At 38.7% G+C, this 27,051-nt stretch overlaps 1 protein-coding gene across 10 annotated transcripts in view; it reads left to right on the forward strand.

Annotated features, from left to right (window-relative positions):
* Nucleotides 1–201: 201 nt before the first annotated feature.
* LRBA (LPS responsive beige-like anchor protein) overlaps nucleotides 202–27,051 on the forward strand; it is a 430,053-nt gene continuing 403,203 nt past the window's right edge. For all 10 annotated transcript variants that reach the window (XM_089525694.1, XM_089525696.1, XM_089525700.1 and 7 more), the window contains exons 1-2: nucleotides 202–339; nucleotides 1,837–2,250. In XM_089525694.1, coding sequence (XP_089381820.1) covers nucleotides 2,008–2,250 — 243 coding nt within the window. In that variant the 5' untranslated portion in view covers nucleotides 202–339; nucleotides 1,837–2,007. The remainder of the gene's footprint in view (nucleotides 340–1,836; nucleotides 2,251–27,051) is intronic.

Genomic DNA, 27,051 nt, shown 5'->3' on the forward strand with positions numbered 1-27,051 from the left:
GAGACGCGAGCCCTAGGCCTCCTCCTCCTCCCTCCTCGCTGAGGGGGCGTGGCCCCGTCCAGAGCTCACCTGGGCGCACCTGGGCCCACCTGAGCCTGCGCAGTGGCCGCCCCTTCCCTCCCTCCCTGGGTCCCTCCTCCTGCTCCTCAGCCCCGCCCCTTGGGCCGCGCAGGCGCACTCCCACTCGCCCGGCAACACACTCCCAGGGCTCGGCTGGGCGCTGTCATGGCGGCGGAAGCAGCAGCAGCAGCAGCCGCCAGAGGAGTCAGGCAAGGAAGCCATGGAGGAGGAGAGGACTAGGGAGTGTGAGAGGCAGCTTCACGGGAAACTTCGCCGCAGGTGGGAGCCCCTCTCCTCAGCCCAGGGAGGCAAGGCTGCTGGGGAAAGGGACAGGGACACTCCCGTGTCTCTGAGGAACGTGTGAACGCCCTTGCACCTGTGACTGGCTCCTGGGAGGGAGGGAGGGAGGGAGGGAGGGGCGCCTGCCTTGGGACAGAGGCACCTGGAAGCGGCTGCAGGAGGGAGCCTTGCTCCTTGCAAGGAAAAGGTCCTTGCACTTCTCAAGCCCTCCTTCTCCTTCTCTTGCAAGCAAGTTTTAAGGGCTCAGAAAGAGAGAGGATGCAGCAAAGGAGGCGCTTGCCCTGCCTGCAAAGGTTGCACTTGCAATTGCATGCCTGGCTTTTAAGTTCCCAGGGGAGGGAAAGGGAGGCTGGGTGCAAAATAATAATAGTAATAGTAATAGTAATAGTAATAATAATAATAAACGAGGATGATGATAAAAATGATTTTAAACACTTCTGACATCTCAAGTATGTTTCACTCTTTCATGACATTGCATCATCGTCATAATAAATAAGGATGATAAAAATAAAGACGATGATGACAAAATGATTTTTAAGCACTTCTGACCTCGCAGATATGTTTTACTCTTTAATATTATTGCAAAATAATAATAATAAAATGAAAACATTTTTAAACATTTCTATCTTCTTAAATATATTTCACTCTTTCATATGGTATTTCTTTTAATATTGCAGTCATTTAATTTTGTTTTAATATAACACTTTTCTGGGTTTTTAATTGTACTGTTTTAATCTTGTAAACTGCTCTGAACCCCAGTTTTGGGAAAACGCCGGATATAAATAATAATAATAATAATAATAATAATTTTAAACACTGCCATCCTCTTAAATATATTCTGTCCTTTCATATGCTATCTGTTTTAATATTGTAATCATTTAATTCTCTGTTAGTGTAACACTTTTCTCTGTTCTTAATTGCACTGTTTTAATCTTGTAAACTGCTCTGAGTCTTAGTTTTGGGAAAAGGGCTGCATATAAATAACAACAACAACAACAATAATAATAGCCGCACTGAGTCCCAGTTTTGGGAAAAGGCAGAATATAAATAAATATAGTATTCATGATGATGATGATGATGATGAGGGTGAGTTTTGCAATTAGAAAGATGGTTGCTGTTTGTTCTGTGCCTTCAAATTGTTTCTGACTTAGGGCAACTCCTATCCCAGGGTTTTCTTGGCAGGTTTCTTTGGGGTGTGTGTATGTGTTGCCATTGCCATCCTCTGAGGCTGAGAGAGTATGACTTTCCCAGTGCCACCCCCCAATAGGATTTTGTGCTCGAGCTAGGATTCGAACCCTGGTCTCCTGAGTCATAGTCCAGCACTCAAGCCATTGTGGCACACTGACCTCCCAGAAAGATGGTGTGATGTGTGTCTTCAAGTCGTTTCAGTCTTAGGGCGACCCTAAGGTGGGGTTTTCTTGGCAAGGTTTGTTCAGAGGAAGTAGCCATGCACTTACTTTTTCTGCCCTATTTCAGGTGAAAGGGAGCACTGTCCATATTCTGGTGCTGAGGAAGGAAGACAAAAGATACTTAGCAGCCAGGAGGATTCTTTGCACTGTGTTCCAAGTGCTTCAAAAATTGGACCTGAGGACCTACGACTGAAGTACTCATTTCTGCTCTTGCAAGCAGCTTGGAAGTGAACTAGCTATGGCTAGTGAAGACAAACAGGTTTCCTCTCCCTGGCCAACAGGTGACAACGGAGGAGGGGGAGGAAGTGGTGCCGGAGGGGGAAGAGAAGGAAGCATGTCGTCCGACATGGAGAGCAAGTTGCAGCCTTTGAATCCAGGAATCCCTATCCGTGGCATCAGGATGAAATTCGCTGTTCTGACAGGACTGGTGGAAGTGGGTGAAGTGTCCAATAGGGATATTGTAGAAACTGTGTTTAATCTGGTAAGTAAGTCACCTTCCATATCTTTTGAAGGAGAGGAAGGGCATGTGTGATGAAATGTAGGAGAAGTAAGTTTTAAGTTCTGCCCATGGTTACATTACTTCAGCCTTACAGTTAAAGTTGAAATTCATCCGCCTACCTAATTTGTCACAGGGCGGTGAGTAGTAAGCTGTTTTCCTGGAAGAGATCCTTACAGATTAACACTTTTGAGGCTGCATTACTTTCTCTTTTGCAATTCTTCTCTTTCCTTGCATGTTTTGAAATGGATTGATTCCAAGGTATGACTTCTAGCAAAGTACTTTCCTGTGACTTTCAATTTCATAAAAGTAAATTGAGAGTGGTTGGGTCGTATATACTTGTGATTTGATTCCAGGTACATAAACCGTTGTATCTGTTGGCAGTTCTGAAATGCTGTCTTGCGATATATAGCAGTTACAGCATACCATTGTAAGTGCATAATTGCTAGTGCAACAGACTTAAAAGTTATGATGTAAGACAGGTGTGCTTAATTGCTTCCACTATGAACAGGCAAGTCAGTTTTCAGTAACATGACAGTACAACTGTGTCTTTGCAGATTTTTCTGTAGGCCTGAGGTACAGCTTCAAAGTTTGTGTATCACTGCTACTTACATTTGGAGCACTCAAATTTTCAAGCAGGTAACAAATTCGCATAGGCTTTAAAAGAAAGTGATAGATGTACACACACATAAAAAACTACTTTCTGTAGAATTAAAAATAATTTAATCAGAATACACCTCTATAATAAGATTAGATTGTGTGTTTTTGTATAGAGAGAAACAGGTCTTTCCCAGCTCTGCTGCCTAGACCCATGTAACAGAAAATGGCAGGACTTGAACCCAGAACAATGGAGAGAAGTGTGTGAAGAGCAATGGGTCTGTGTACATGGGTGTTTCCAGACTCTCTTCCTTGTGTACTGTGACCTGTTATGCTATGAAACTTCTTAAATTGTATCAGACCAAGAAGAACATCCTGACTAGAGCCAGTGTCATTACAGTCCCATGAATGTTTAATTTAAAAAGTTCCTTCATGCTGTAGATAAATGTGCAGAGGATTACAGCCTAGGATTGCATCTTTAGAGTAGCATAGAGGCTGACAGACCAACACAAAAATGTTTACAATTCAAATTTTATGACGTTGTCCGCACAAACTTTCATTTCAGACATATGTTGAGCTTTCACTCTAGTCAGGATTGCATGTTTGCTAGCCCCTGCTGTGATGAAATGTGAAGTGCTCATTCATGACAATGTTAAACTACCATACTCATTTCCCCCCCCTGAGAGACCTAGGAATTCATTACAAACAAATTTGGATTATATTCATTAAGGCACAAATTGCACCCATCCCCAAGGGGTTGTAGTTTCTCCTCCTATACCCATTCTGCTTGTCATGACAGGCATTTCACTTTTAGTTAATAAGTTGGTTTTGAGCAACATCTTGTGTGTATGAGAGAGAATTTTGGAAGCACCTGGCTGTGCCACTTGTTGCTTGGGTTATAATATAAATTATTTCATTATCAAAATCTTTCAGTTTTGCTAATATATTGTGTTAAGGGATCTCTGTATTTTCTTAAGGTCTAAAGTGTCATGAAATTGCTGTTGTTAAGGATCATAACTGCAACAGACATATTGTATATAAAGATATATAATATTGAGAGTCCTAAATAAAATATAGGGAGGTGTTACAAGCAGCCAAACCGCGCAGCTCCCTTACGGAGCAAAAAAGAAGCTCCAAAATGGAGCTTCTTCTGGCGGCGCGCTAATGATGCCGTGAGGCGCCAATGGCACACTCGCGACGTCATTAGCGCTGTACGGCGTGCGGACACACAGCGTCCATTACATCAAGATGGCGGCGGCCGTGTGGAACGGCCGCCACCATCCGTAACAGGAATAGGGGCATCTGGAAGAGACACCCCTTTTTTAAACTGGGACATCCTGAGGACGTCCCAAGTGGCAGTTTGTAACCCGCCAGGGAGTCCTAAAGTGGTTCTGTCATTGAAAACTCAGGAAAAGCTAGAGTTTTAACTTAAAAACAAACAAACAAGCTTCATATCACCTAGGCAGTGTCTAAGTGGTTTACAACTGTACTTAAAGGGCTTGTCTATACTGGCCAGTACCCTCAGATTCATCTGATATCCGGTGCATCCTCAGGACATATGCAGTGGGTTCACTGCTTTATTATCTGTCTTAACAGAAAATACTGTTTTATATGGCGTTTTCAGGGGGCAAAGCAGACGAGCAGCTTGGAGAGGCCTCTGACCTTGGTGCAGGACCACACTGACCAGATGGCCTGCTCTGAAAGCAGGCTGTCACTGCACTGCTACTCCTGGCCTCCAGTAGGAGTGGCTTTTTCAGGTTGGCGTGGGCTTGGTGCAGCTTCCAGCTGCTTTTGGGGTGTGCATCATATAAACACCACATCCCCAATGCAGCCTGAAGCTAGTGCTTTTTGCCCATCTGTTTCGGGGCCAGGAAACTCCGGAGTGTACCTGGGTGTGTTGAACATGAGGACAGCTGGATCCAGAGTGATCTAGCTGTACATGAATCTACACACCTACTACATTGTTCCTTCTGGCCTTCTCCCCTTTAGTGATACAGCCTCCGTCTCTACGCTGGCCAAGCAGCTCTCTGTGAGAGTTTAGTGCCACTACTGGTGGCTTCTGTAAAAAGAAAGAGTGCTCTGTAAGTCTCTTGAAAGTACCAATAACATTGTCGGTATGTGGGGTGTCACTTTGTTCCTGGCTTTGTTAATAAATTGCCTTGTTAAAGTGTGCCTTTGGTATCTGATGGGGTTTGGTTCCAGAACACCATGTGGATACCAAAATCTGTGGATGCTGAAGTCCCATTATATACAGTGGTGTAGTAAAACGGCAAAATGAAGCTTTGTTTTTTGGATTTTTTTTTCAGGAATATTTTCAAGCTGTGGATAGTTGAATCTGTGGATGCAGAATCCATGGATATGAAGGGCTGATTGTAATACCATTAGTGCCTCCAGGAGGCTTTGCAGAGCACCATTTTTTTAACAGAGGCTAATAGTGAGTTTGGTTTTAAAGAGAGAGAAAATGTAGGTTTTGCTGGCAAGGTCAAAGGTGGAGTTAGCAGTGGTGGTGGGCCTCTTTAGAGTGATTGCAAAGATTAAAAGATAAAATTAAATTCATCATCATAATAGGAATAATAATGTTTGTTTATTAGTTTAATATCCTACCTGTTCCCCAAGCTGGGACTCAAAATGAAAACAAATACAGTCATAAACACTGACAAAGATAAAGTAAAAACTTACAAAAAATATTGTTAAAGTATTATCCATAGAAAAACCAATTCATAAAACCATTTAAAACAAATACACAAAAGATATTTTTATAAAGATAAAAGTTATATTGATGAGTACTTCCTGCATAACAGATAACACAGTTATTTAAGAAATGGCTAGTGCAAAGGGCTTTTTACCATTCTTATTTCCAAATACTGTCATCTAAATTTCTGATTATAATGGTGGAATTAATGCATAGGGCAAGAATTTTCAGCTACCATCTTAAACAAAATTATTCTGACATCAAATTTTATCTTCCTGAATCTTAAGAGATGGTCTTAATATTTCTCAGTGCCTATTCAAACCCAATTATATTTTTATTTCTTGCAGAGGAATCTTCATTCTTCTGAAGAAACTTGATGATTCTAAACATTTTCAAACCTAATGTTTAGCTAGTAAAATTAGATGAGGCTGACTTTTAGTTAAACTGTCCCAGAGTAACACAAAGAACCAGTGTGGCATAGTGGTTTGAGTGTTGGGCTACAACTTTGGAGATCAGGGTTCAATTCCCTGCTGAAGCATAAAAACCCACTGGGTGGCCTAGGGCAAATCACACTCTCTCAGCCTCTGGGGGTGGCAATGGCAAACCCCTTCTGAAGAAACTTGTCAAGAAAACCCTATGATAGATTCGTCTTAGGGTACCGCAAGTCAGACAACAACATCACAAATATGAAATTTTGGTCCTTTGAAAAATCTTTTGAACACAGATCATAATGTTGTCAGTGTTTTTAAAGCAGGTACATCCTCTCCCTATTCAACTGAAAAGTGAACCTTTTGGAGAGGGGTATGAGATAATATGCTGTCCAAAAAAAAACTTTTAACAGGTTTCATTTTCTGTGGCTGTGCTATAGTTAGAGTTCTGGAAGTTCATTTCTTCTTTTAATCATGTATTGGTGTCTTTGCTATGAAAACAGCATGATTTCTTGCCACTTAAGAGGTCTTGGGAAAAATGGTGGACACTCTGGCAATCCTGCATGAGCAAACATAGCTATAATAAGCCGTTTACCACCACACCGGACCTACTGTCAAGATACTGAAGGTTCTCCCACAGCCATTCCATACCTAGTGCAGGGGGATTGCAGAAGCATCTGCCAATGTCTCAGTAGCGTTGAGATCCAGAGGTCTCAGCAGCTGATATAAGCACTTTTATGTGTGGCTGTGGGGACATCAGTGTGATGCAGTGGCTTAGTGGTTAAGACGCCAGTTCTGATGATCACAGAATCGGAAGGTTGGCAGTTTGAGGCCTGGGTGCTTCGTGGTAGGGTGAGCTCTTGTCACTAATCCCAGCTTCTGCCAACCTAGTTATTCGAAAGCATGCAAATGCAAGTAGATAGGTATTCAGTACAGTGTATACAGTACATTGCAGGACTGGAGTATTGCATTTAGAGTGGAGTTTTCTAGGAGACTAATCGGTAGAGTTTGCTTTACAGGTCCACAGTTCTGTAACCCATAGGTCAAATCCACAAGGCAGAAATAATCCAGTTTGAGATCACTTTAACTGCCCTGGCTCAGTGCTAGTGAATTCTGGGAATTGCAGTTTGTTGTGGCACCAGAGCACTGACAGAGAAGGCTAAATGTCTTGGACAACTACAATTCCCAGAATTCCCTGGCATTGAGCCAGGGCAGTTAAAGCAGTATCAAATTGGATTATTTCTGCAAATATATCTTGACACATTAACAAGTGAGAATGTTGAGTTACTGTAGTACAAATTTGTCTAAGGCTTTCTTTGACCTCACAAGTTTTGCCTTGTTCTTATTTCAATATTGCTTATTTACTGTATTTTTTATATTTCTGGAAAGTCCTCTATAAATCTGTAAGTTTAACTGAGAGAATTACACAGTGTATTACTTTTAGAAATGCATACTTCAAAGAACTTATGAAAAAGTTCTTTGTTCTGAAATAACTTGTTAAAAGTCAAATCGAATGAAGAACACTGGATCTTTGCCAATCATTCCATTTTTTTTCTTTATTGAAATGATCCATCCATTCCTTTGAAGTGGTAAATGAAGTAAGTCAAGTCACTTTAACACTAAAAGAACAAAGGATAATTGTATTATTTTAACAGTTCTATTCATACCTAAATGAAATGGGTTTTGGTCCCAGGTAGTTGTGTATACTATGGCAGTGTAACAGAAACGTCACATCAGAATAACTGTTGTTATGTTTTACAAGATTGTGATGATGGTCCCAACACTAGATGACCTTAAAGTATTTCATGTTTCTGCACACTTTTAGACTACTCCATGTTTCTTCAACCAATTCCTGTGAAACAAGGCTTTTATGCCAGTAGAAAACTCCTTTAAACCATAGTTTTCATTAGTCCTGGTAAACATGTTCATTGGATAGGGATTATGGGATTGCAGTCCAAAATATATGGAGGGCACCATACACTTTACTGCTAGGATATAATGATAAAAATATTTTACCTGCTCATAAGTGGTTAAAAAAACTATCAGCAAAATTGAGGTTCAAGATGTTAAAAATGTTAAATGTCAATGTTTTGCTTTAGTCTTTTAGAAAAGGCATCATGTAATAATTTGAAGCTGTGTAGAGTTGCAAGAAGTCTCATTTTTGGTTCCTTCAGTATCCCAGCAATTTACTTTCCCATCTTCTCCTCTTGTTTGCTTCAGGAAGAGATGGAATTCTTGTCATTACTGGAGTAGGCTAATGTGACTGTGGTTTTATGAGACAGAGGACAGGAAAAGGTATATCACCTTTAGACCAGAACTACTTCCTAGGCTGTTGATTTAGCAACTTTAACACAAGCATATGGGTGTTTTTCTGCAGGAAAACCTACCTAGCTGTTGTATAAGGGCTTGTATATTCTAGCCTGATGTGAAGCTACATCAGTGTACAGTTTTACAGTCAGAGCTAGTGCCTCCGCTATCATATGACAAATGTATAGCAGCAGCCCTTGGGCAAATGTGTCACTAAGTACTGTATGGAGAACAGAATGTGGAAGCAAATGTTAAAACAAAATTGTTAGACCATTGCAAAGGTCAGTCCGCATGATGAGTTGTACGGAAACAAGTTGCATTTCCTTACTGGGAGTCTATTAAATAATTAACTCAGTAATTATGCTTCACTTTTAAAATTTGATCTGGGACTTGTCTTTTGAGTACTGTACATGTAGGTTTCTTTTAAAATGGTTTACTGAAAGTAAAGGAAACCAGTAATTTTTACTGTATTTTTTCTTGTATCATCAAATCTTCAAAATCATCAGTATTTTAATATATATGATACATGAAATACAAATATGTAGCCTGAACATTTTTTTTAATTGAGCCTGAAGAGTGTTCTATAAATATAGCACGTACATTGGTATATGAAATACCATTCTGAGGCTGAACTGCCACATGCGTGTTGCTGTTGTGTGCTTTCGTTTGTTGAAAATGTTGACCATAATGTGATCCTATATCTGGGTTTTCTTGGCAAGATTAGTTTGGAAGGTTGTTTTTGCTTTTGCTTCCCTCTGAGGCTGAGAGAGTGTGACTTGCCCAAGATTACCCAATGGGTTCCTATGGCCGAGTGGGGATTTGAACCCTGGTCTCCAGAGTTGTAGTCCAGTGCTCAAACTACTATACCACATTTGCTGTCACCCCAAAGTAAATTCTTCACAAAAGATTGGATTTACTGTTATGCACAGGCATACTTCTGTTAACAACACCTCTGATAAAGAAGCTCCTTTTAAAAAAGTCTTTAAAAGAGCCCAGTCAGCCCTTCCTTTCTTGTCTTCTGTCTAGCTGAAAGTTTTTATTTATTTTTTTTTGACAGCATTGACATTGGGAGGATGGTGAAAGAGGGCTAGAGAAAGACAGACTTTCAGTGCTGAGTTGCAGAAGCATATCTACTGTAAACTGCAATAAAGCTTGAACTGGGAAAAAGTGAGCTTCTACTCTAGGTGATCCTACTGTAGCTGTGTGCTGCTTCCAGAATTACATATTGAAAATGTATGCGGAGCAAAACTAACAAAAAGGAAAAAGCAGGAATCCTGCCTCACCAGATACCCTGGCATGTTGAAAAAGCATTGATCCATACATTTCCCACCAAAATGGAAATCATGTGAAAAACGGAGGCTGATGAAAGGGAAAAAAATTACCCTAAAATGCATTTTGGAAGATGCTCAAGTGTTGTCTAGAAGATTCAAAGTCCTTTTGTTTATTTTTTGCAAGACTTACCAGAACTAGTTGTTTCATATCACATGTGTATAACGTTAGTTTTGAATAAAAAGTTTGCAGAAATATGTTGAACTGCTTGATTTTTTGTGGCGTAGAAATCTATCCCTATGTAGCTTTCCATGCTATTTCTACCTCTGGTACCAGGTAAAGCCCAGGAATGTATCTACTCTGTTAACTGAGATATATATATATAGGCTTGTAATGGTCATGCAGACATCAAAGAAGGGTGCAGCAGAGACCACTTCAAGGGATGTGTATTTAGGCAGTTATCAATTCTCTGCCCCCACCATGCATGCATTGGGGTATTTCTGTAATGAAGAGGTCTTCTGAACATATAAGGCTCTCTCGGTGATCTTGAACTCTGATCATACAAGGCCCTGCTTCCCAAACGTTGGTCCTCCAGATGTTTTGTACTTCAACTCCCAGAATTTCTGACTGTTGGCCAAGCTGGCTGGGTCTTCTCGGAGCTGATGTCCAAAACATCTAGAGAACAAAAGTGTGATATAGGGGATGAGGTGGGAGCTGTTTTCCTCTTCAAATAGTAATTATCTGAACAAGAATGATAACTGCTATACAGTAAGACCTCATATTTAGCTGTATGTGTTGAGCTATGTCCATTTTTAGTCCCAATCAGATTTGTCTCACTAAAGTTAATAGGATTTATGAACTAGTGACTGATGACTGCCAGTAATTTTGGTAGGTATACTCTGAGTGGACTAAGATTGGATTTAATGTCTTTTAATAATAATCATACTAAGACAGAGGTGTAATTAAAACAAAAAGCAAGAGTATTGGTTGCAGCAGTGGGAGATCCAAAACTTGTAGATTGAATTTACTATTTTAAAAAAATTCTACTCATCTCCATCTTCTAGAACAGACCTAGCAGTTTTTCAAGGTATTACTGTCTCTTGTTTGATAAAAGTTACTGTTAAGTTATCTTTTTTTACTTTGTCAACTAAATTTTCTAATGGTACCAAGTGAGGAAAATCAGGTAGTACAGAGACAATCACTTTGTATTGAATGAAAGTGTGCATAACTGTCATTGTATAATTTCTTCTAGGTCATTGGTGAATATACCTCTAGCTCTGGTTATCCTAGTTCTGTCACATCATTCTGTGTATTGTGTCCATGATAAAGTAACACTGGTTTGAACTAGATTAGGTTTCTAGTATGAAATTACAGTGGGCTGGTTTTTGTAATGACTTGTGCCTGCAGACACACAGTAGAAATAAATTAGGTATACAGCTCAAAGCAAAAGTAAATCTTAAAAACATTTAACAGGTTCATTAAAAAAACAAAACACCTCAGGAATACCAGTTAAACTCTGCTAATCCAGGATTATGTGAATACTTACCTGTGCATGAATTTATCTAGAAGTTGTATAGGAAAATATACTAACTAAAGCCCATATTTTTAAAAGATTACTTATGAACAAACTGACATAGACCCAAAACACCCTGAAGAAATAATCCAGTTTGAGACTGCTTTAATTACCCTGGCTCAGTGCTACTGGGAATTGTGGTACCAGAGCTCTCTGACAGAGAAGTCTACATTTCTCACAAAACTACAGTTCCCGGGATTCCCTAGTACTCAGCCAAGACAGTTAAAGTGGTCTCAAACTGGATTGTTTCTGTAGTGTGTTTTGGACCATAGTTTAAAAACCTAACAATGCACAAATCTTGACTTCTGTAGTACCTTCTTCCTCACCTTAACATATATTACACACCTTGCAGGTTTATCATAGTTGGCTGTTCTTACTCCTATGTTTGTATCTTCTGTCATGTTGTTTTTTTAATACCTGTAGGAAGTCCCCAGCCTTTTCATTTGTTGGGAATTGTGATAGTAACTTAACTAGGAATAATTCCACTTGCTTCACATTAAAGTACTTGTATACAGTTATTTTTGAGGGGAAAAAAACAAGAATTATACCTTTTAAAAGTTGTAGCTAACATGGCAACTACTTTTGGGTTCTTGGAACTTGCTTTTAATTAAACTGTACTGCCTTCAGGCTCTCTGATGCACCATCCTTTTGCATACTGCCAACTCCTGAGTGATAGATAGATAGATAGATAGATAGATAAACATTTTCAGGATGGGAGCTAAACAAGACTGTTAGTAAACATGGAAGGACAATTACATTTGGATGGACCTTGTGGTTTTTAGACATCCAAAAATCTAAAGAGGGCACTACCATCTCCAAGAGTAGTCCAGTGAAGACACAAAGTGGGCTACGTGGCTTTGGGATAATCAGGCGTCAGAAGCAAAAGGAAAATTGACTTAAATCAGAAACTTATTAAAGAGACATAACTGAAGACATAGGCTGGTCGGAATAGGAACACACCTCTTGGGAGGCAAGAGTATTTTGAATTTTTTTTGCAGCTCCCACTTGTCCAGTGTAGATAATCTTTCTGGAGCAGGAACTGTATTGTTGCTACATGTAGACTTGTATGTTGTTTGAACTATTTTATTTAGGAGAAAGAAGGAGACAAGTTAACAATAAAATGGCAACTAACTAGTATAAGCAAGACATGCATTGCACTTATGGTAGATTTGGTGTTCTGTTTTGAGAAGTGAGTCAGGAATGAGGCACATGAAAAAAGCAAATGAAATAGGACAAGCTTTCAAACTCCATTTGTTTTTTCTCTTTCATGAAAGTAATGCATGTGATGGTAACTAAAAAGCTTTGTTAGGATTGCAAGACTGCTAGTTGTACTGCTGATATGTAAATAAAAGGTTTAGTCAGGTTAATTAATAGAAAATAGAAATACTTTCACATAGCAGTTGGGAGTGCCTTATTTTTTATTTTTTATTGAAGAATGTTTTGAAAGTATTTTTAGTGTTGCAGCGAGAATATTCATTGTAAAGTCTGAAATCTGGAAAACTTCAAACTTGCGATGGAAGGCTGTGATATATTTTATAATTTTGCATTGTGCATCCTGTCATATTATGCAATACGAATACATTGCTAGCTATATCTATTTGTTTTAACCAGAACTTGCTGCTTTCACAAGAGAAGGTAAAATCAATCTTAGTTATGACATATGAAGATTTCAGGGTTGTCATAGTTTTATGTAATACAGTATTAGTGTTGCCCTTCTCCTCCTCTTTGATTTAAAAAAAAAAATTGGATAAGGAAAATCAGTTTACCCTGAGTACTCAGTCCAAGCACAGATCTACTTTTTGAGTAGAGAGGTATTATATTTTTCTCACAACACTGAAAGTAACAAGAATTTTGAACCTATTTTGAATAAATCCTTTGCTTATGCTGACAGCTGGCCTATATTTCTTCCCTGTGTTTCTCTTGTTAATAGCATCTGAGATGGGTATGGCATTCTCATTAACTAGGATTTTTAAAGAACTGCTACCAAAGTCCTATATTAGAACTTGTTCTAAATCTGGATAGAATCGAGCGTGGAAGATAACAACATGGTCTTCCCCTGCCCCCCATTGCCTTGATGTTTTCAGAAACATACTTCATATTTCCTTGAGCTACTTGTCACCATCTGTGGTGCCATATGTGACAAATGTATGATATTAAGCTAGACCTTCAAGTAAACAGACAAAAATAATTATGCTGTCCTTAAGTAACAAAGCTGACAGCATGTATCTTAATAAGGAATCTGGATTGTTCATTTTCTTCTTCTGCTTTTTCCTTTTTGATCCTAAATGTTGCCTTTTGTTCTATGGCTTTTCCTTTCTCTCAAGGCTTAGTATAAGGTTAGGTTATGATCTTATCTATTTCTACAGTGTCTTGAACTCTTAAAATGAAGGTCATGATTTTAATTGTACTTTTTGCTCAATGTAGTTCATTCTGGACTAAATCCAGCACAACTGGCAAACATCATGGGGCTTCTTTCCTTCCTCCTCCCTGTAAAAGCCATAGGAGCTGTCCAAAAACCAGGTCATGAAGGTTTCCTGGCATTTTAGTTTTCCTTTTGGGGTGGGGGGCGGGGCGGTGGCATTAAGAGGTTATAATCGGAAGAAGAAATGTTTCCTTTCACTGTGCCATGAAAACATCTGCAGTGCTGGATACAGACCTTTTATTTTAATATTTCCTATCAAGTGTCTCTGTTCTTCTTGAGTACTGAATTAAGAAACATGGATAATTGCTCTTATTATCCTTTTTCTCTAGTGGCCTAACAAATTATAGTAGTCTCTTGAGTAAAGTATATAAATGAGACCTAAATACTTGCCCATGTTGTGAAAGAAAGTAGTATTATTTTTTAAAATTGAAGAAATTGAACTAAACTGTTGTGTTGTTGCATAAAAAGTAAATATTGATTAGTTTCTAAATTAGTTTCTTAAAAACTATTGATTAGTTTCTAAGTGTAATGCTTTTAACAAATGAATTCAATTAATATCTGATAATCAATAATGCAGTCTTGTGTATGTCTAATCACACATTAATTGAAATCAAGTAGACTTATCTCCATGTAGTATAGATAGATAGTAACTTACTGTATATACTTGACTATAAGTTGACCTCATGTGTAAGTCGAGGGCAAGTTTTGGGCCGAAATTATGGATTTTGATATGACCCATTGATAAGTCGAGGGTAAAACTTGGGGGCATATAGCAAAGAATCTAAAGGATGAAGCAAAGCAAAATAATCTCAAAGAGTTTACAAAATTCCAGCAGACATACCTCTTTGTGCTCACTCCTAAGGCTGGATGGATGAAAGAGTAGAGGGGATCAGTACTTCCAGGACACATTATACTCTTGCCTTTCACCAGAGGATGGTTCCTTCTTTTCAATAAGAGTTAAGATACAGTATTTAACATTGATCTGTGGATAAGTTGACTCAGGTTTTTTGGGTCAATTTTTGACCTAAATTTCTAGATACAGTATATTCTTTTAAAATGATATCCTTAGCATATTTATGAGAGTAAATTTTTGTGAACAGGAAGAACGCATGAGTAACTATATATAGGATTATCTTGTTAATATTTGAATGACTCCAGGCTATTTTTAACCCAGTAACTAGAGGCTGGAATCCTGTATCAATTTACCTGGGTGTAAATTGCCTCAAGCTTAGTTTCGTTGTTTATTTGTTGGTTTACATAACCTTTATTCCACCTTTCTTCCCCCCAAATTGGGTTCAAGGCACCCAACAACAAAATCAAACTGTTTAATATGTTGAAAATAAAATAGATTAAAAAAAAGAAGAAAATAGATTGATTACAGTGTATGGAATGTTAAAATATTTCAGGAAATAAACTTAGAAATTTCTGGTTAAAACTGCTTCAACCCACCCAGTGTGTCAGTGCCTGCTTCATTGGTAAGATTGAATGGGTCTTATTTGTGGGTAGAAGTGGGATAGGATTGTACTTTTAAAATACTGAATGACTCAGCTGCAGCAGATAAAAATCGCCCTAGCTTTTCTGCTGTAAAAATGTCTTCAGAATAAGTGGATTTGTGTTAAAGATGTAGAATATATGTATACCAAATATCTGTATTTGGGGGTTAAATATCTATACATCATGATGTAGATTCTATACCTACTTCCACACTTTTCATATATAGCAATATTAATTGTTTAATAATAATAATAATGATAAAGAGTTGTTTGCCATCTTGTTGGCATTTCTCAGAAAAGTTACAAGATGACCAGTCAAACACATTCAAAAGCCTTTAAAACACCAATAGGTTAGGGCAGCTCACATGACAAATTCTTATCTCTGAAGTGCATTATATTTAAAATAGTTTACTGGAATTATACTAAGCATCCTTAAAACAAATATTCAAGATTTCTTGTTATTCTTGTACCTTTAATTATATCTGGACTACTCTCCAGCAAATAGATTCTAGTGGGCGCAGTGAGATGGGTCCTGCCATAAAACAATTGACATGGGATACATGTCTATTTACTAAATTGCCACTTTGTTCAGTATGTGGAGGTCACACTGTCTGAAAAACCTATCTCCCTATTTCACCAAAATTACAGACCCACCTGGTGAGGACACAGGAAAGGGCCTTCTCAATAACTACTCAAAGCCTGTGATGGTCCCTCCTGTGGGAGCTTCTCTTTGCCTCTTCTTTCCTCCAAAAGCCAAATACTTCCTTATTTTGCTAGGCCTTTGGCTCTTAACACCTGTGACAGAAAGATCTTTTAATGAGGTGTGTTGTTATATTTTTGTTACATTTTTAAAGTGCTTTACACTGCTTTTACGTTGTGCTTTTAGCAGAATGGTTTGTTCAATTTTTTAGAAACTTGTGTATTACTAATGTTTTAGCAATACTTTGTTGTGATGTGGTGTAAGCCCACTTGGGTCCTGTGCTGGGAAAAAGGTGCGGTATAAAATAAATAAATAAAGTTCAAATATTGAGAGAGAAGGGAGGCCTTGTTAGACACCAAGGAGAGATTTCTCTGTGGGCCACAACATCTATGAGTGCTGCTCTGAGGGCTCCAGTCGCCACTTAATGCTATGTTTCTCAGTTATTTGATCTTTGTGTTGAAATTCTCTGAAGATGCCAGCCACAGATGCTGGCGAAACGTCAGGAAGAAACTCTGCTAGAACATGGCCACATAGCCCGAAAAATCCACAAAAAACTTTGTGTATTTATAGTATAAGAGGAACTCTCTTACCTAGACTGTTTTTCTCTGTTTGGTTTTAGTGGGAACAAGGCTTTGTATTAAAACAACCTTAAGAGTTATTGTGTTTATTTTCTCTTTCTGGTTTGGGTACTCTGGAGGAAGGACCACAATTCTTCTTCTGCCTGCCATTTTAATTTTCCCAAACTGCTTCTGGGCTCCATGTGGGCAACTTGTTTAAAATGTTTTTTTAAAACAATCCCTTTGTAACACCTGGTGGAAGAGAGATGATGTGTGTTGCCCAGGTATGAACTAACTTGGAGGAGAGGGTGGCAGACCTTGAATAGGTAGAAATTGGGGAAGGGACGTAAAATAGCTAAGGTGGATTGGCCTGGCACTGGTTACAGGTATGACAGGAACATTGTCTGGCCTCAGCCTTCATTTTGCTGCTAGCTTCCAGTAATTTAACAAGTGGCAAAGGTGGAGAGAAGAAGAAAAAGATGGTGGAAGAACAGGAGGTTGATTGTGGTTTGATCAATTTACACAATACTTATGTAAGTATTTGGGAACAAGTTCTGGGATTAAAATGCTAGCTCTAAATGCATGTTTAGCTCAGGCAAACAAAATGCAGAGGCTTAATCTTCTGTCCTTCATAGCAGTAAAAGCTTGGCATATTTCTTATTGTCATTTGGCAAGTTTCCTACTTGTTGTATGCCTTCAAGTCGTTTCCAACCTATGGCTACCAGAAGGCAAACCTATCATGGAGGTTTCTTGGCAGGTTTCTTCAGAGTTTGTTTGCCATCGTCATCTTCTGTGACTGAGAGTGTGAGACTTGCCCTAGGTCACCCAATGGGAATCTAAGACTGAGTGGAGATTCGAACCTTGCTCTCCAGAGTCATAGTCCAATACTCAAACCACTCTCTAGTACAGGTTCATAATTTAGTTTACCCCCACCCCAGTCATCATTCACGCATATATTTATATATATGTATATATCATATTAGATGTGTCGATCTGCCTCAAAGGGGAGGGGGGATGTCTAATATAATACCTGTCACTACCAAGGGAACAAACATTATTTTGGTGGGTGGGGTTAGGGCATGGGTGGTAGCACTCTAGTGGCTGAACTATAAAGAGCTATTGGTATCTATGTAGTGTATTTTGAGTATCTAATATTTTCAGAAATTGTGTATCTAGTGGGTATTTATGTAGTAGATCTAGTATAAATTGTTTCTTTTGGAGATCTTGTTATATCTGTTATTGTGTATCATTCATTATTAATTCAGAGCTAGTAGACCTTTTAAACTATATTCTGCCCATGGTTTAGTTGTGCTTTGTGTGTATATGCTTTCAAGTCGATTTATGGCCTAGGAATGTCATAGGATTTTCTTAGCAAGGACTATTCAGATATTGTTTTATTTACTTATTTATTACATATGCTATGTAAATGTGAATTTTCTTAGAATTCTTTTTGTCTATAAATTTATGACTTGTAGACCTATGAATATCACTGGATATTGTTGTTTGTATACTACTTAGACATGAAATTATTGTGATATCTGGTGATCTTACATAGAGGAAGATAAAAGATGCTGACTTATGTGAACTAAATGAAGACTATTAGTATCCAGAAAATGTTCCCACATATTTTTGGAAGAAATTGAATGTTTTCTTGATTACTGTGTATACTGAACTATAAGTCAATGTCATGTAAAAGTTGCAGGCATGTTTTGGGACCAAAAGTATGGATTTTGATATGATCCTTTGATAAATCAAGTGTGTAAAACTTAGGTGCCTGTAACAACAGATGTAAATGATGAAAACAATGCTAAAAACCTAAAAAAATCTGTCAGGCATAATGGTTTGTCCTCATCCTAAAGTCTGGATAGATGAAGAGGGAGCTATGGTAAATGGTGGCTATGTGATGTGTGGGGGAGGCAACCAGGCACATATGTCAAAAAGGATGTAAAAGCAAAGCAAATTGTGACTATATTAGTGATTGCAACCTTTAATTTTAATGTGATAACTTTGCCTAATTTTAATCCAGAAAAGCTGACATACATACACAAATGTTTTGTTCAAATCCTTCAGAGCCGTGATTCTTCTCAGTGCTCCTTTGAGCAAAGCATCAAAGGGCTGCCGCCGCTGGCTTTTTCCCAACTGGGCATTCAAAAAAGGTCAGAAGTAGAGCTGTAGAAGAATCAGAAAGAGTGGAGGGGGTCAGTGCTTCTCTTAGGTGCTCCCGGGACAGCCCAAGCCCCTGCATTTCACCATTGTACTCAGAGAAAGGGATGGTTCCTTTTTTGATTAGCGTTAAGTACAGTATTTACACTGACCAATGGATAAGTCATTCCATTTTTTTTGGGTCAACTTTTTGACTAACATTTCTAGACTTACACATGAGTATATACAGTTGTTTAAGAGTCACTCTTGTTCACCATCCTTCCTCAGTTACTGCTTTGTAGTTGCACCTGTGAAGCACACAACACAAGGAGAACAATATGAGCCACCTGTTTCCTAAATTAGCTCAAAGTGTACAATAGAAAGTACATATTTTTTTTTGTTTTCCTAAGCTGCAAACTAAAAAAATGTAAGCACTGACAATCACTATTCAGAATGCTGTATTTGACATGGCAATGGGTACATCTGATGTACTTATTCTTTCCTTATCTAATACAGTATCATTCTATACATACTGTCTCATTAAACTCTGTGTGAGGTCTGTTTAATACTCCTCATTCTAGTCAAATAGAATGTAATTCAGCCACATGTGATTCACAGAAGTTCAGGCTTCCCCCTCCCCCACCACACCCCATCACCTTTTAAACTCTGGAAAAAGTCTTTGTGGTTTTTACTGGTATATCTGCTGAAATCTGAAGAAATTTGCATTATTCCAAGTGTAGTTGTCTGTCTGCCTTACATGCATTCAAATGTGCATTTTCACCAGAGGGAGGGTGAATAGAGTGTGTCCAAGCTAGTTCTGCTGGACCTCTCAGTGGCTTTTGATACCATCGACCATGGTATCCTTCTGGGCCGCCTCTCAGGGATGGGGCTTGGAGGTACTGTTTTACAGTGGCTCCGTTCCTTCCTGGAGGTGGTGCTGGGGGACTCCTGCTTGATGTCTTGGCCATTGACTTGTGGGGTCCCTCAGGGTTCTGTGTTGTTCCCTATGTTATTTAACATATACATGAAACTGCTGGGAGAGGTAATCCGGAGTTTTGGGGTGAGGTGTCATCAATATGCAGATGACACTCAACTCTACTACTCCTTTCCATCTCAATCCAAGGAGGCTGTCCTGGTCTTAAACCAGTGTCTGGCATCAGTAATGGACTGGATGCGGGCAAACAAATTGAAACTTAATCCAGACAAGACAGAGGTGCTCCTGGTCAGTCGGAAGGCAGATCAAGGAATAGGGATCCATTCTATGTTAGATGGGATTACACTCCCTCTGAAGACACAGGTTCGTAGTTTGGGGGTACTCCTGGGCTTGGCTCTGAACCTGGAGGCCCAGGTCTCTGCAGTAACCAGGAGTGCTTATGTACATTTAAAACCTGTGCGCCAGCTATGCCCATTCCTTGAAATGCTGGCTTTGGCTTTGGTGGTACATGCCTTGGTTACATCCTGTTTGGACTACTGTAATGCGCTCTACTTGGGGCTGCCTTTGAAAAGTGTTCTGAAACTTCAACTGGTGCAAAGAGCTGCAGCCAGGCTGTTAACAGGGGCAGGTTACAGAGACCACGCAGTGTCCCTCTTAAAACAGATTCACTGGCTGCCAAGTTTGTTTCTAGGCACAATTCAAAATGCTGGTTATGACCTATAAAGCCTTGTATGGCTCAGGTTCAGGCTATTTGGCAGACTGTATTTCCGTGTATGAAATGACCTGAGTTCTGTGATCCTCAGGAGAGGCCCTTCTCTCCATCCAAACATCATTACAAGTCACCGTTGGTGGCTACTCCTAGACTGTAGAACTTTCTGCCGAGGGAGGCCAGAATGGCCCCTTCCTTGTTATCCTTCCACCGGCAGGCTAAAACCTCCCTGTTTAGACAAGATTTTAAAACAAAGTTTTTAAACCATGGGATGGTGTTGTATTATTTCAAAATATTTTTTACATTTTAATCTTTTTAATTGTATTTTATTCTTTTAATATGTAACTTACTTTAATCTTGTAATAATTTAATTCTATTTTAAATTAATATTTTTCTATGTTTTTAATTGTACTGTTTTTTAATGTTTTGAGCTGCTCTGAGCCCGGGTTTTGGGGAAAGGGCTGGATATAAATAAGTAAGTAAGTAAGTGAATTTGCACAGGAAAGTGAAGACAATCATCAATGTGAACATGTCAAAATGTTCAGCAGTTTGCATAGCATGCTTATGTGTAGACTAGCCCTAAGAATGCTATGTAAAAATATTAAGTGTTGGCTGGAAAAAGATTCAGCTAATTTGTATGAAGTGGTTTGTTCAAGTAAGTTGAATTGTTTCTTTCATTTCCGCCTAGGTCTCATGTTGTACAGTCAGTACAGTTCACCCTTTCTTTACATGGGGGATCCATTCTGGACTCCCCCGCGTAAAGCAAATACCGCCTATGCTCGAGCCCCATTTAAATGAATGGGGCTCGTGCATGCGGTGGTGCGGCGGCACGTGCGCGCCACAGTCACACGCCTCATTCATCCCTATGGGACGCACTGCCCCTTCTCCCTGCACGTTTTTCAGCCTATGCTGATAGCTGCGTAAAGCGCGCCTGCATATGACGCGGGCGCAATGTATGTTCTTAGACACTTGTCATGTCAGTTGAGACATAAAAGGTAGCCCTAGTGTGCACCAGAACAAGGAGGGTCCAGACACCATTAGATGGGTTTATAAGAATGGCCACAACTTTAATGTGTTATAAAGAGGTCATAAATCAGTCGTAAAGCCATCCTTTGATCCTGTCCTTTCTTTCTTTGCATTTGCTTTCAAAACTAGTCATAAGAGCCTGCCTGCAGCAACCAAACCACGTGTGTGATAAAGAGGTCATAAATCAGTCATAAAGCCATCCTTTGATCCTGTGCTTTCCTTCTTTGCGTTTGCTTTCAAAACTAGCCATAGGAGCCCGACAGATCTGGAGCCACCCGTTTTCTCTCTGGAGGGAGCCCGCAGCAACCAAACCGCGTGGGCTCCCTTTGCGCCAAAAAGAACCTGCTAAACTACCAACAGTTTCTGGAACAACCATCTGCTGCAATCCAGTATTTCAAACATTTGTTGATCATACATACCACTTACGCAGACATGATCGTACATCTCCGACGAAGGCACAGGCATTTCTTTGCAAGAACATCAACAATATTGTTAAGATAGAGGAAGTTATATGATGTTGTGACAAAATGGTATACATTAGAGTTGGAAATAGGAAGCAGGTAAAAATCAACAAAGGCTTCCTGGGGAAGGCCATTTCTGAGCTAACAGCATCTAATTACTAAGTGTTTAATGGAAAGAAACTATGCGGTTTTGGCAGATTCTGTTTAAAAGTGTTACTATCAAGTTATATTTTTACTGCTTTGTATTATCTAATAAAATTTGTTTTTGCTTGGTTTGAATGAAACACAGCCATTTTTAAAAAAAAATACTAATTCAGTGACAAGCTTGGGGAATATGTTTTCAAATTGTTAATTTACCCCTTAATCTTCTTAACAAGCGTTCATAAAAATGACCTTAGAAAAAATACTCTGCAGCATTTTCGTTTTGTAGCATCTTATATTTCCATGCTGTTATTTTCCAGAGATGAACAAAATTCACTTCCATATGCAAATATCTGTTTTTAACAGCTAAACTCACAAATTCAACAGCTTTTGGTTGAGTGTGTGCACTGCCATCAGTATGCTATTGCACACTGTGTCGCATCAATGACGTAAGCACGGTGCCCTGATGTGCAGATGCGCTGTCACACTTGCGTCATCATGGCGGCCCCCCATATGGATGGGAGACCACCATGATGGCGGTGTCTGTACAGACTAGGGTTCAGGAGTGTGCAGTTGCTGCATGCTCCCAAACCCTAGAATCGGCACAGATTCGCCCCTTCCTGCCCGTCTGTCTCGCGCCACAGTTTCTCATTCCATTTTAATTTGGAAACATATGTTTTAACCTCTTCTTAGTTTAAATAAGCCATGAGCACCACGGTTTATGTTCCTGACTTGTGACTGACTAGAGCAGAGTTTCTCACCTAGGGTTCCTTGGACTTACTTCATGAGAAGTTGCTAGGGGTTCCATGAGAGATTGTAATCAGCATAAAAATAAACATTTTTTTCAACTGAAGATATAAATAATTTTTATGTAGGGTTCTGTGAAAACTGAACATTATTTCAAAGGTTCTTCCAAGGTAAAAAGGTTGAGAAAGGCTGGACATGAGGTTTAAAACTATTCAGCATCTGAGTACTAGTGAAGAAGGGACCTTTGCTTGGTTTAAAGTTGTAAGTGGAAGCTTTCTGTTTCTTCTGATCATGTAAAAGAAGAAAAGGAGACCGTGCAGACAGTGTTTTATGCATATATAGAACCAAACAGCCATGAATTAACATGCACACACACAGAAGAAGAATTAACTCTGCCTGTAATCCAATTGCACTAGTGCCTCATTACATCTGAATACTTTATTAGAGTGGACTGTGGATTTGTTGAATGAGGCGTTACCTTTCAGGGAGGTAGGTTTGATAAACTAGTACAGTGGTATGTGTTAGACCCAGATTAAAATTTGAGCTATAGAAGTGAATGGTTAATTGAATTTGGCATTAGCCTCTGCTTTTGATTTTTTTTCGTTTTTCGTTTGGTGGGTAGAAATCCTTTTTGGAAAATGTATATTTTCGCATTGCTATTAATTACATTGAAAAGAGATAATATAGTAGTAAGGTTTCATCCAGTGTCATACAGTATTCTGGTAGAGGAACGTGTCCTATGAAGCAAGTCTGTCCTTGCAGTTCCAAATTGTTGCTATTTCCTGTAAAGAAAAGTTGAATATGATTTTAATGATCAAGTCATTAATTGTCTTTTTAATAAAGTTTTATTATCTCACATCATTAAATGATAATCTGTAATAAAGAGCTATTGAATTTGTGAGTTTAGCTGTTAAAATAGATATTTGCATATGGAAGTGAATTTTGTTTATCTCTGGAAAATAACAGCATGGAAATATAAGATGCTACAAAACGAAAATGCTGCAGAATATTTTTTTCTAATGTCATTTTTATGAATGCTTGTTAAGAAAAAAAGGGACGGTAAATCAACAATTTGAAAACATATTCCCCAAGTTTGTCACTGAATTAGTAATTTTTTTAAAAAATGGCTGTGTTTCATTCAAAGCAAGCAAAACAAATTTTTATTAGATAATACAAAGCAGTAAAAATATAACTTGATAGTAATTCTTTTAAACAGTCTGCCAAAACTGTATAGTTTCTTTCTATTCAACACTTAGTAATTAGATGCTGTTAGCTTACAAATGGCCTTCCCCAGGAAGCCTTTGTTGATTTTTACCTGCTTCCTATTTCCAACTCTGATGTATACAATTTTGTCACAACATCATATAACTTCCTGTATCATAACAATATTGTTGATGTTCTTGCAAAGAAATGCCTGTGCCTTTGTCGGAGATGTACCATCATGTCTGCGTAAGTGGTATGTATGATCAACAAATGTTTGAAATACTGGATTGCAGCAGATGGTTGTTCCACAACCTGTTGGTAGTGCCTGTGCTACTTACCTTTTCTGAGGTGCTCCCAACAGGCTGTCCATGAGCTCTGCCAAGTTAGTAAAATAGAACTGCAATATTAAAGGGCAGTGTATGAAAGAGATGAAAGGATGACATATTCATTCAAAGATTAACTATTTGAAAACAAACCTGCAGTTTTAGAAACAAAACTGGAAGCTACAGTCAGAGCACTTGGGAGAAATAAATTACCAGGAACAGATGGTATACCAAGAGAGGTGCTTCAAGCTACAGTGACAGAATCTACACTAGTTCTAACTGAAATCTGTCAACGAATAATGGAAAACAAAACAATGGCCCAGAAAGGGAACACAAAGGATTGCAGTAACCACAGGACCATCACATTAAATTCCCATGCAAGTAAAGTGATGCCCAAAATTATCTACAACAAAGACTTTTACCATATATGAGGTGAGAAATGCCAGCTGTCCAAGTTGGGTTCAGGAAGGAAAGAGGCAGTAGCACACAAAAGAATTTCCAATTGGTAAGGGAAACAGGCATGGTTACATTTTATCACCCTATTTGTTTAACTTGTACACTGAACATATATGTGAAATGCAATTAAACTTGGAGGAAAGAGGTGTGAAAATTGGAGGAAGGAACATCAGCAATTTAAGATAATGCAGATGACATCATACAACTAGCAGAAAATAGCAGAGACTTGGAATCTTTATTAAAGAAAGTAATGGAAAAAACTACAAAGGCAGCTTTACAGCTGAACACTAAGAAAACAAAAAAATTATGACCACAGATTATTTAATACACATTGAAATAGATTTTCCATACCTTGGCTTAGTCATTAATCAGAGTGGAGGCTGCAATCAAGAAACGAAGACAAGGACTTGGAAGGGCTTAAAATCCAATTTAACAATTTTATTAAAATAAGGTGGTGTGGTCTTTGGTAGTTCAGGTGAGTGGGAAAAAGAGAATATAGAGAAATTGATAGTTGATACCATCTTCAAAAGCAGATAAACTTCTGAAAGGAAATATTGTGACCAAACAGGAACAAAGCCATTACTTTCATGCTCTGTTTGTGAACTTGTTGATGTATCTGACTGGCCACTGGTAGAAGCAGTGCTTGACTAAGTGGACCTTGATCTGCCTGAGTAGGAATCCTCTTATGTTGTTAGGCAACAATCAAACTCCACTAAAGCTGTAATGTGTTTCAGCATTTCAGTGTCAGGTGTACCAAAAACGTTTTCTCTCTTTTCCTCTGTAATATCCCATAAAATCATTTCTTCTCTCATTCATTTCCCCTTTGCTTTCCCTTCCCAATTTGTTCGCACAAACTCATTTTACTTCTATCTCCCCACTTCAAACAGAAGTCTTTCCCCCCCTCCCCATTCAGCCTGTGTCCTACTCCATCTCTTTCTAAGCAGAGTGGAAGAGAGGCCAATGGGCATTTGCTGTCCAGTCAGTTACCACTAACTATGAGCTGCCCTACTTTTACCATTCATTCCTCCTGGATAGCTTTCTGATGTGGGGGACCTGTATTTTTTTCCGCAGTGTTCTAGGGGCCAGCACCATAATTGTGTCTACTGCTACACAGGCTGGTGGCTCCTGACTGGCATTGGACCTTGGACTAGTATACTGGTTTAGGCACCCACATAGTGCTCATTCAGTATCCATAGGAAAATGAACCCAAATTTTAAATTTCTGAGGCTTCAAGTGGCAGTAAACCTGGTACTTTTATTACAACCCAAGCAGAGTGTAAACAGTGCTATTCCCCCCCCCCCCCCCCCCCGTTTCAAATTGGGAGTTTTTAAAAAATGATTTTGCCCTTATGGTGGCCTTTGTCATGTTGTGAGTGCAATGTAAGAAATTGAAGAAGAGTGTACATGATGATCTTACTTCTCCTGTACCACTGACTTTGTAGTTTTATTTTGTATGGCTTTTTCTAATTCACACATTGTAGGTTCTCCTCCTTAATACATATAAAACTTTATTTCACAATATCTGCTTAATAACCTGCAGGTCTTGCAGGAGTTACAAGGTCAGTGTGAATTTGCTTTTGAACTAAATGAGTCTTTGCTCCCCCCTTTCAAATATATAACCAAAACGTCAAGAAATACTTGGATTCTAATGACAATATGACTTGGCTTTGGTGTTGTTTGCTGTTGAGACAAGTGAGTTGATTGAGTATCTTCAGCTTAATTGTGCTAGTCCTACTAGTAAAAGCTAGAGTGTGTAACCCATTAGAGTCTTATTGTTTTCTGTGCATTCTTTTTGTTCGTTATTTTATCTCTTTGTAGTAAAAATAGAGCCAAACAAGAAAACAAGACATCTTGGGAATTGTAAAACAAACAAATTGTACTAAATTTTATTTAATACTGATAACGTAGGAAAACTAGAAAGAGAAACTGCTGAATCAAATTATATTTACAAATTCCAATCCACTAGCAGAAGTATTGACAAGGACAATGGCTTCATGTTATACTACATATTTTAATGCAGGAGTCCTTGCTACTGCATATATAACAAAATATATTATTTAAATAGGAATCTTCTCAGAGAGTTTTGAACCTGGGAAACTGACATTTGCTTTCACACATCAACACTAACTGAGCATTCTTGAAGATCTGAGAGACCTATATCATAATTATGCAGCCTTTGAAAACTTAGGGCAGGGGTGGTAATTTCCATCTTTCTCGATCCTATTGCATTCCATCCCATACCCACAATTGTTTGAATATGCTTTATATGCTGAGGTCTGGATATCACTCTGTACTGCATCCAGATAAGTGGGTTTATGTCCACGAAAGCTTATATGAAAATATGAATCAGTTACCAGTAGTTTCCAAGGTGCTGCTACATTTCCATTTTTCTCCTTCCCTTTGCTTCCTTCTTTTTATGCTTCAAGTTGTATTAATTTTTCAAAATAAAAATGTTACTTGAGTAATCAGGAAGTTGTATTCATATTAATTACAAATGACTACCCAGATAATTCGGACAATTCCAAGTTATTTTTAAAGCACATTTTCCAGTTACAGTGTATATGTTTCAAATATTTGTGGGATATTACAGTTCAGTAGAAGGACTGT

Source organism: Sceloporus occidentalis, unplaced genomic scaffold (genome assembly GCF_023333645.1).
Source record: "Sceloporus occidentalis isolate IW3139 unplaced genomic scaffold, rSceOcc1.0.p SCAF_5, whole genome shotgun sequence".
Lineage (NCBI taxonomy): Eukaryota > Metazoa > Chordata > Lepidosauria > Squamata > Phrynosomatidae > Sceloporus > Sceloporus occidentalis.